The sequence below is a fragment of the Kogia breviceps genome, chromosome X, assembly GCF_026419965.1.
Source record: "Kogia breviceps isolate mKogBre1 chromosome X, mKogBre1 haplotype 1, whole genome shotgun sequence".
NCBI classification, from domain to species: Eukaryota; Metazoa; Chordata; class Mammalia; order Artiodactyla; family Physeteridae; genus Kogia; species Kogia breviceps.
Window position 1 is genome coordinate 73,663,369 of NC_081330.1, and position 11,364 is coordinate 73,674,732.

The following is an 11,364-nucleotide window of genomic DNA, read 5'->3' on the forward strand; positions in this document are numbered from 1 at the left end:
AGTCCTCTTTTTTTGTATCTAATCTAGCTAAAGGTTTATCAGTTTTGTTTATCTTCTCAAAAATCCAACTCTTAGTTTTGTTGATTTTTCTATCTTCTATTTTGTTTATTTCTGCTCTAATCTTTGTCATTTCCTTCCTTCTTCTAACTTTGGACATTGTTCTTTTCCTAGCTCCTTGAAGTATAAAGTTAGGTTGTTTATATGAGATTGTTCTTCTTTTTAAATGTAGACATTTGTTGCTGTTAACTTCCCTCTTGGTACTGCTTTTGCTACATCCCATAAGTTTTGGTATATTGTATTTTTATTTTTGTTTGTCTCAAGGTATTTTCTAATTTCCTTTTTGATTTATTCTTTGACCCAATGGTTGTTAAAGAGTGTAGTGTTTAATTTCCACATATTTGTGAATTTTCCAGTTTTCCTTTGGCTATTGATTTCTAGTTTCATTCCACTGTGTTCAAAAAATATACCTGGTGTGATTTTAATCTTTCTAAATTTGTGAAGAAATTTTGTTTTGTGATCTAACATGTTATCTTTCCTGAAGAAAGATATGTATGCTTGCAAAGGATGTGCATTGTGCTGCTGTTGGATGGAATGTTCTGTATATTTTTGTTAGGTCCATTCACTCTATACTGTTGTTGAAGTACTGTTTCCTTATTGTTCTTCTGTGTAGATGGTCTATCCATTACTGAAAGTGGGGCATTGAGTCTCCCATATAATTATATTACTGTCTATTTCTCCCTTTGATTCTGTCAACGTTTGTTTTATATATTTAGGTTCTTTGATGTTGGTGCATATATATTTATAATTGTTATACCTTCCTGTTGGATTGACCCTTTTATGATTATATAATGTCCTTCTTTGTCTCATCTGAGTTTTTGACTTAAAGTCTATTTTGTCTGATATAAGTATACCCACCCCTGCTCTCTTTTGGTTACGATTTGCATAGACTATCTTTTTCCATTCTTTCACTTTCAGCCTATCTGTGTCCTTAAAGCTAAAGTGAGTTTCTTGTAGAAAGTATACAGTTGGGTCTTGCTTTTATCTTTTTAGCCACTCTGTCTTTGACTAAGGGAGTTTATCTATTTACATTTAAAGTAATTATTGGTAGTGAATGATTTACTATTGCCATTTTGTTGTTTCCTGTTAGTCTTGAGAGTCTTTTGATTGTATTTCCTCTCTTGCTGTCTTTCTTTGTGTTTTGTTGATTTTTTTTGTATTGATAAGCTTTGGTTCTTTTCTTTTTCTTTTTTGTAACTTCTATGGGTATTTTTTGTGGTTACCTTGGGATTTAAAATACCTTGTAAGTCTATTTTAATCTGATAAGAACTCAAGTTAAATTGCATACAAAAACTCTACATTCTAGCTTCTTCCCCATACAAACTGTGTTATTTTTCCCACATTTTACATCTATTTATATTGTGTCTTTTAACATATTTTTATAGTTACTTTTAATACTTTTGTCATTTAACTTTTATGCTAGAAATAAGTGACTTATCCACTACCATTACAGTAATATAGTATTCTGTATGTGTCTATATATGTTTACCAACAAGTTTCATACTTTCTTATACTATCATGTAGCTGTTTAATATCCTTTCATCTCAAGTTGATATACTCCCTTTAGCATTTCATGTAAGGCAGGTCTAGTGGTGATGAACTTCCTCAACTTTTATTTTTCTAGGAATGTCTTTATCTGTCCTTACTTTTGACAGGTATAGTATTCTTGGTTGGCAGGGGTTTTTTTTCCCATCAGTACTTTGATATATCACCCCACTCCCTTCTGGCCTGCAAGGTTTCTACTGAAAAAAAATGCTGATAGTCTTTTGGGGGTTCCCTTGTATATGAAAAGTTCCTTTTCTCTGGCTAGTTTCAGATTTTCTCTTTGTCTTTAACTTTTGACAATTTAATTATAATGTCTTAGTGTGGACTTCTCTGGGTTTATTTATTTAGCAGTGTCCTTTAGGCTTCTTGAATCTGGTTGTCCATTTCCTTCCCAAGATTTGGATTGTTTTCAGCCATTAATTTTTTTGAATAAGTTTTCTAGTTTTCCCTCTCTTCTCCTTTTGAGATTCCCCTACTGCCCCTATTGGTCCACTTGATGATGTCCCTTAAGCTTTTTCACTCTTTTTCATTCGTTCCTCTGACTGAATTATTTCCAGTGACATTAGTTCAGATACTTTGTCTTGCTTTATCTAGTCTGCTGTTGTATCCCTCTCATGAGTTTTTCAGTTCGATTATTGTGCTCTTTAGCTCCATGATTTCTGTTTGGCAGTTTTCAAATATTTTCTGTATCTCTGTTGAAATTCTCACTTTGTTCATGCATTGTTCTCTTGATCTTGGTGAGCATCTTTATAACACTTATTTTGAATTCTCTGTCAGATAAATCTCGTAACTGTTTCATTAGGGTCAGTTTCTGGAGATTTAATGTGTTCCTTTATTTGGAACTTCTTTGCTGATTCTTCATCTTCCTTTACTCTCTATGTTGGTGTCTGCATATCACACAAAGCAAGTACCTCTCCCAGTCTTCGTGGACTGACTAGCCTTGCACTGGAGAAGACCTCCACCAGTTAGCCTAGTCAGAGATTCTGAGGGCCTCTAACAACTCTTTCCCTCCCCAGGGAGAAGCAAGAAGCTTTGGTTTCGTTCTACTCAATCTGTGCTGAGGGGGCAGGGAGCTATGGTATTTACCAGTCCAAAATGCCATTTCCATTCTCTTCCACATGGCTGTACTGTGCTGGACGCATCAGAGCTCCAAGCCTGGCAAGACAGATGCCAGTTCTTTGGGCAGTCCCAGAGAAATTTTGACACTGAATGTACAGATCTACTCTTCCATCTCCAGGAATAAGCTGAAAGCTGGAATGTTTCATCCACTCACTCTATACTGAGCAGGGGGGAGGATATATGGTATCTACCAGTCCCAACCATTGTCTTGTTCTCCCCCAGGAGGCTAGAATGTGCTAGATCCCTTAAAGCTCCTAGACTGGCAAGTCAGATGCCAGTTCTCTGGGCAGCCCTGGAGAAGTTGGAGCACTAGATGCACAGATAAACTCTTTCCTTCCCTAGCGGAATGTTGAGAGCTAGGATTTTTTGTCTTCTTGCTCTGTGCTCAGCAGGAGGAAAGATCTATGGTGTCTACCAGCCCAAGCCACCATCTCTGTTCTCCCCTAGGGAGATCCATCAGATTTCTAAGACTGGCAGGACAGAAACCATTCCTCAGAAAACTTGGGGTGCTAGATGTGTGAATCAATCCCTTCCCTCCCTAGGAGAAGCTGGAAGCTAGGGGCTCTCTTCCTTACCATATGGTGCTGTGGTGGTGGCAGGGACTCTGGTGAGAGGCTGTCTCAAAATCTCCCTACTGGCTTCAGTGTGTCTGGTTTCATGTTTGCCCTGGGTACAGGAGCCTTTCAGTTAGTTCCTGGATTTCTCACAAAGGGAATTTGTCCATGAATTGTTGCTGAATTGGTGTGTTTGTGGAGGAAAGGATGGTCCAGGACTTCCTAATCCACCACCTGAGAAACGCCAGTTAAAATCACAATGTGATATTACTACAAACCCACCCACCAGAATGGCTATAATTTAACGAGTGATAATAACAAGTATTATCAAGGATGTAGAACAACTAGAATTCTCATACATTGCCAGTGGGAATGTAAATTGGTTCAATCACTGAGAAAAGCTGTCATTATCCATAAATTTGAAAATATGCATTCCCTATGACCCAGAAATTCCAATCCTAGGTATATACCCAACAGAAATTCAAGTACATATAACCAAAAGACATGTATAATAATATTCACAGTACTGTTATTTATAATAACCCCAAACAATAAACAATCCAAATATTCATTATCAGTAGAATGAATAAACTGTGGTATATTCAAACAAGGGAATAATATACAAAAATACAAATAAAAAACTACAGCTGCATGTAACATCATGGATATCAAAAAACATAACATCGAGCAAAAAAAAAGCTCCCCCCCAAAATACATACTATTTGATTTCATTTACATCAAGTTCAAAATGGGCAAAACTAATCTATGATGTTAGACATCAGGACAGTCATTCACTTTGGAGGAGGATGGTATAGTGATAATGTAGAGGTTTTGAGATGCTATTTCTATTTCTTGACCTGAGTTCTGGTAACATTAGTGTATTCGCTTTACAGTAATTCATCCAGTTGTACAATTATGATTTGTGATCTTTTCTATATGTATATTACACTTCAATAGAAAAGTGGGGGAAAAAGAAATGAAGAGCTAAGTGATGGGTATTTATAGACTAGTCAGATAAAACTGGTCCTCTATGAGGGCCACCTTGCAGGCAATGCAAGTGGTTTCTCTTGGTCATGTTCTTGGGGATTAAATGGCTTCAGGAGTTCTCTAGTATAAAGAGATCTTCTCTATAACGTAATCACAGATAAATTACAAGTTATTTTTCACAAGATCTAAGAGAGAAAGAAAGATGAGACCTACATGCAAATAAAACAAAACATCAAACAATACATTACAAAAAACTTTTTGCACCATCATAGAGGTAATGTAGTTAGGGCTTTTCTCCATTTTACTCTCTAATGATTCTAGAAACCAGTGAAACATTGCCAGTGGAACTATTTACTCACCTAAGCACAGTTGACAATTCACAGGCTTAGCAAGGCCTGAGGAAAACAGGCCTGTTACAAATGTCTTTGTTTTACATGAACATCTCTAAAGGCCCCAAATAATATTCAAGCCAACAAGTGTTTAAGTACCCTAACTATAATCAGCACTGTGCACCATGTATTGTGGAAAAAGACAAAAAGGAAGGCAGATTTCCAAGGAGCTCTAATATAAAAACAAGTTTTATTAAACACAATAACAGCAATAACTGGAGAATGATTCCAAGACAGGATATGGTGGGTGGGTTGCAGGAGTAGAATAGGTAAGAGAGAAAATGGGATAGGTATAATGCAGCCAGTTGATCAAAAGCCTTGAATGTCACACTGAAAAAATCTAGATTTAAACCTATAAAAAATGGTCTTATCTGGATCCCACTCCCCTAAAAAATTCTTGGATTTAGTGATTCCTAGTCATTTTCTTGATCAACGGGCCTTAATAATTAACATCAAATCTAGATATACTAATGTCCTATCTAGTTAAACCAGAGATGTTTTGTGCAAAGTTAAGGTTGACTTCTATATCACCTCAAATAATTAGGGACATATTCCAAATATTGCTAATAGTCCCCAATAAACCCTTATAAGTCTACACAAACATATTTTTCTAAACACTTAAACCTTAGAGTTTCAGTTAGAGTATCTCTTGGGGAAATCATCTGAATGAGACACTACCTTTATTTGCCTCCCCCACAAAATAATCTTTCAACCATTAAAAGATACCTAATAGCTAATATAGTGGCTGACTCATAGCAGGCTTTCTATTTATTGAACTAGATTGTTAAATTACACCAGTATATTAACCTTACTCATCTCTCTCATGGTTTAGTAGACTTTGATCATCAACCTCTCTCAACCTCTCTCTCCAGACTGAAAAAACAACTAGAAAGTCCCTCCAACCTTTTGATCAATTTAATTTGTTTTCTAGGGATTTGTATCAGCTGTTAAGTTTTTCTTGATGAGCAGCCACCAAAGTTACCTACATGATTGTGAATGCAAATCCACTTTTGGTCTTTTACATGGAAAAGATAAGAGTTTTGTTTCATCATTTTTTTCAACACCCTTCCTGATAATGCCCACCATATTCTCAGCTTTGAGGACCACAATCACAACTGGGCCAACTTCTTCATAGACAGATAAACAGTGATTTTTATTTTAATCTTTTTTACTCTAATAATAATATTGTGTATTGTCTTACTCAGAGACTGATTAGATGTATTTAGCTCCTGAGATCATCTCCAGTGAGTATCCAGATAAACCTACAAATACTCAGCTACTCCAGCTGAAGGAGACAGGTATGATTCCAGAAGGGCCAAAGTGACCCTTTCATTTTTTATCATGAGCAACTGTGCCGCCACTGGGAAGGCTTTTCTAATAAGTCCCTAGGAGAACTTTGCTGATCTCTCTGCTATGCATCCTGACTGCCCTAATTTCCTTCTGTATTCTGTTTTTAAAGTTTTTAAATTGAAGGATGACATACATACATCGTCAGTGACTTCTAGATCCCTTTCTTGAGTCATAACTGAGCCCATCATCTCATAAGCATGAATAGGTTTGCATGACCTTATACAATGAAGTGCCTCTGACTATTCTGCCCACTTGGTCTCATGAGATCTTCCTGCAATTTATTCTCATCAGTTTGCCTTCACTCCTTGCAGATAAACTGGTGAGAAACCTGAATGTTCTGCTCATTGAAGGGTGTATATTTTTATCTTTTTTCCTCTCTATCTAAGAGTTGCTGTAACAGCAGCTGTTTGTGTTGAAAACTAAAATATAAAAATATGACCTACGTGGCCAAATCCCACAAGGCTGTTTACTTCCTTATTTATGAATCAGATTCTGTCAGCACAACTTAGACTCTTGACTGTCAGCAATACTGCAATTAAATGTCCTTGCAAGGCCAGCAGAGGGTGCACCAGGGCACTGGAAATTTTACCCAAGATGTAGCCGTATTAATTTAATAGCCAATCAATGTTTCCTTTTTTTCTTTTCCTTTCTTGGTATACTAAAACTAACACCCTCAAGAAAAACTTATGTTGTATCTGGGCTAAAATTCCTTCAAAGCATACTCTAATTCTCCTGAAAGTGAAGTTCAGGAAGAATAAGGAATACATGATTAAACTTAGTCTGGCCAAAATGTAGGTAGAGTAGAAGAAAATGATGCGGATCAGAGCCCCCTCCTTCGCAAAAATTCCATAGCTCTACCCAGCTACCAGACAAAAGGCTCCAGGAAGTAGTATATTATAGCGGAATGGACACTGAACTGGGAGTAAAGAGACCAACTTCCATTCCAATTTTGATCAGAGTTGTATGACCTTGGATAAGTCATTTCCCCCATAGGAACTATGTGTTCTCCAAGGGGAATGATCAAATGGATTCATGGCCCCTCATAACTCTAAAAAACTCTGACTCCAACTGATGTCGGCAAATGTAAAAAGCCAGTATGCTTGTTATTACTTCTCGAAAAGATTAAAATGGAAAAAATAAAAGACAGAAGATAGGGCGCTGTATTTAAACCTAGACAGAACTATTTGAAGCACCACGCAAAGGCAACTAAATGCCATTACAGACCCTATGAGAATCCCACAACATCACAGAAGCCCCAGAATACAGCTGTTCTACTAATCCTCAGCCTACAAACAGGCGTCTGTCCATTCTGAATGCCAAAAGGCCTTGCCACCATTTGACTAAGGAAGTTCAATTCCTTCATCTTTTCACAGAAAACCAATGTTCAGCTGCTAAGTATTTCTACTGGGCATAGTCACCGGGCAGGGTGGGGGGGGTGTTGTTGGGAGGTGGATAGATAAAGGGAACCAGAATCCTAGTTAATTATCATTTAGCTACTTTGTTTAAAGTTTCAACTATGAGAAGCATGTCTACTGATTCTCTTCTTTGATAAGCTGTTATATAAGTTGAAGTGTGCTAGCAAAACATTTTAAGGCTCAGGACAACCTTCCAACACAAAAAGTAGAAACTGTGTCGGCCCTGATATTAAGTATTATCATGAATGTGACACCAGCTTTGGATGGGTGGTCAAAGTAGCACGAATAATGCTTACAGAGTATGACAATGACTCTGGATGTGGTAGTAAATACAGAAGGCCTGGGTCGCTCACCTCAAGGAACTTATTTGCACAACTTGCCCTCTTCCCCAAGAGGAACAAATTGACTGTTATTCTTTAACCACCTCAAAAGGATCCTTGGCTGCTTCTCTTAAGTTTTACGTGAGACAAATATGGCAAACAAGAGAATACTTAGTTTAAGTGCACTAAATTTCCTTAAATAAAGAGCTAGAAAAAGTAGAAAACAAACACCAAAGCTAACAGTTTGCTAACCAGGGCACAAACACCATAAAGATTGTATTAAAAAACAAAAGAAACAAAAAACAAACCAAAACAAACAAACAAAAAAACTGGGAGACTACTCTTGAGTCGTTATTCCATCAGTAGATTCCTGCTCACAAGCAAGCAGGAGTGAAGACACTTCACACCAAACCCTCCCCACCCCACTCCCCAAAAAAGAGTCAGAACCGGCATGCAAAGGGTGAGTTTTATTCCAAAGATTTTTTAAATTGCTCTTTCAGAAGTTGTCTAGCAAGACGGCATATTTCTACCAGAATTCCTCAGAGGCGCTGATCCTCACTAGAACACCGAGGACAATCCGTCTCAAATTGCAGGTAAGTGTGAACAAGCCCACGATTTGGTCAGTGCACCAGCACCCCGGCGCCGAAAACACGGTTCAAAGTTGTTTCAACGGGCGTGGAGCAGTTATTACAGCTGTTTACAGCTCCAACTCCAAAAGAGAGCCTGCTAGTGCTGGCATCAGCTCTGGACACGAAAAAACAAGCACCGCGGGCGGAGAATCTCACCGGGAGCAGAAGGGCCAGGCTGCTGCCGTTAGTCAGCCAGGGGGGCAGCGCCCGCACCTTCGCGCCGCGGCCCTGCCGGGAGCGCCGCCAACTTTTCCCGAGGCAGCCGGAGCTGGGGGCGGCAGGCACCGGCCAGAGTTCCCAAGTCCGGGGGTCCTGAGAGAGTCAGGGTGAGCTGGGCCAGGGACCGAGGACAACCTACCCCGGGGGCGACCTCTCCCCAGCTCGCCCGCCACCTCCCCGATCCCGCCGTCGAACTCGGCTCGAGGTGGCAAAGTCCTCCCCGGGCCCCCGCCCTGCGCACATGGGGAGGGGGCCCTGCCCCTCCAGAGTGACTCACCTGGTGCCCGTCCTGGGCGTCTGGGGGGAGCGTAGCTTCTCCCCGTTCCAACAGCTGCTGCTGCGGGGATGGCTGCCCGAAGTGGCGGGTGATGGAACCGTCGGGGTCGAGGCCACCGGGGCTGCTCAGGGTGCCCGAGGTGCCGAGGTTACCAGGACCGCCGAGGCGGGACTCGGCTCCCCGCTCCCGCCGCAACTCGGAGCGCAACTCTAGGTAGCAGCACAACGTCAGCAGGTGGAGGGCCAGCGAGAGGCCAAAAAAACCCAGGAAGAGCCGGCAGCTGTTCCCTTCGCCAGCCCGGGCAGGGGCCCCGCGACAGCCGCAGCCCTGGCTCCCGCGCTCCCGCGGCGCTGCCGCGGGCTGGAGTTCCCTGCGCTCCACCTCGGGGTAGCCCATGGCCTCCAGAGATACCCACTCTCTGAGGCCCGGGAGCCGCCGCGTCTGCCTCAGCCCTTCGCGACCCCTGACAGGCAGCTACTGTCCTGCCATCGGCTGGGGGCTGCAGGGACCCGTTCCAGCGCGACGGTGGCTGGGCGGGACCGAGCAGGGAGCAGCCGCAAGTGCAGCTCCACTCCGAGGGGTGGAAAAGGGAGGAGGAGGGGCGGGAGAGACGGGCGGCTCGGCTCAGTGGAGGGAATGAGGGAGGAGGCCCCGGCCGACCCCGCCCCGTGCCTCAAGCGGCTGCCGGGACGCCCAACCACCGAGCCCGCCAAGCCTTGGCGCCCCGCCCCATGCCGTTCCACTCGGGGCCTCCAGCTGCGGGGCGGGGTCTGGGGGCGTGTGGGTTCCCCTCTGGCCCGTGGCCCCACCCAGCTCTTCTCGCTCAACCCGTTCCAGTTGGTGGCTGTGGCTGTCGTTCATCCCTGGACTCCGCCCCAATTTAACCCTTGAGCGCCAGTACGGGGTCGGGTGGGGGGAAGCGGGGAAGAGGAGGGAAGGAGGGGGAGGCTGAGAAGAATTGGGGAACCTGGGAAGGAAAATAGAGCAAAGAAAGTAGAGCAAAGAAAAGGAGGCGGAAACTAGTATTAATAGAAATGTTTGCAATTAACTGCAGTTGTTAATAACATCATACAGTACTTATCTGTTGCTTTCAATCTTCAAAGCGTTTAACAGACGTTAAACTAATTAAAACAGTTTTGGGTTTGGAATGAAACCATGCCTGCTGGGTTTGCAATCCAATGGCGTGCCAAAAGAAAAGGAGACCCAGTAGCCTGAGAGCCAAAGGGAGTGAGAATAAGGTGGAACTGAGACAGTCCCACTAATGGAGTGAGTCTGAGGCCTCAATCTAAGTGACGAAGAAGTCCATCTGTGCCAGGTGGAACTGAAGTGATGCTGCCTTACGCAGGATAAAACAGTCCCCTAGGATTTCTTGGTATATTAATTAATTCAAAGTATTGATCCCTTTACATGTAGAAGGTGCTGTAAGAGAGAATCTACAGCCAGTGTAGTTTTCTTCTTCCACCGCAGCAGGAGTTTTGAGTGGAGAACAAGTGCCTTCAGTGAGCAAATGGGGAAACTGTGGGCCAGAATAAGGTGGATTTTTACAAGGGTGGTCCACAGAATGGCCAGACAGTATTGGCATCTCTATTTGCAGGCAACTGTTCTGGCCTCTCCACCCCTCTCCTCCTCTCCCTGGAGTAGTCCCTGGGGAAAGTTCAACAAGTCAGCCAAATGTTCCAGATGTACACTGCTGCAACTGCAGCATCTTCAACCCTCTGAAAAGGGTTCAGAGCAAAAAAACAAACAAAAAATGTGCCAAATGTCAGAACAATAGACCCTGAAATGAAAGATGGAAAGGATTAGTTGAGTCGAAATTGACAAGAGTTACTAGTCCGAGATTTTAGAGAGCTAAATGACCATAGCAGGGGAAATACGTATGCTTCTTGGTCACTATGCGCTCCCATTCCCATGTTATGACTAATTAGCAGTTTTATTGACTTGAAAAGGGTAGGCCTAAGACCTAGGCTGGTGAAAAAGAAGAAAAATAGGGGGAAATAGAAAAGAAGACAAAAGAAGAGAAACAACAAAACAAAAGCAAAGCATATGGTGGGGAGGTCAGTCCAAAGATTACAGAGGTCATAAACCTTAAATATGTTAGCCACAGCCAATTTTTCTTTCAGATACTTTGGGAATGGCCTCAGTGCTTCAGAAACATCTTTGTGTCTCCTCATTAGCCCTTACATATGAAATATAACGTTTGCAAAGAATATCATCATCATGCAAATAAGAAAATGAAAAGGGGCACTTAGCTAATCTCAAATTCTGTTTATTCAGTCAAGGAATTCTAGATGCTGGCTGGAGGAACTGCCAGGATGATTTAACTTAATTATTATAGCCCAGGATTATTAGAAAGAATGCTAGACTAGGAGTCAGTAGACCTGCCCCTGCCACTGGTTTGCTGGGTCATTCTGAAAATGTCACTGTTTTTGAGGACCTTAGTTTCTCCAACTGTAAAATGAGGAGTTTGAACTTAAACAGCTATAATATTGTGTTTTATCTGTGT

At 41.9% G+C, this 11,364-nt stretch overlaps 1 protein-coding gene across 4 annotated transcripts in view; it reads right to left on the reverse strand.

The window, feature by feature from the left end:
* Window positions 1–9,461, reverse strand: part of EDA (ectodysplasin A) — a 403,077-nt gene extending 393,616 nt beyond the window's left edge. For 2 of the 4 annotated variants that reach the window (XM_059050459.2, XM_059050458.2), the window contains exon 1: window positions 8,862–9,343. In XM_059050459.2, coding sequence (XP_058906442.1) covers window positions 8,862–9,257 — 396 coding nt within the window. In that variant the 5' untranslated portion in view covers window positions 9,258–9,343. Of the gene's footprint in view, window positions 1–8,861 lie in introns of all 4 variants that reach the window. The other 2 variants (XM_059050456.2, XM_059050457.2) reach the window with 2 other exon arrangements.
* Window positions 9,462–11,364: the final 1,903 nt, after the last annotated feature.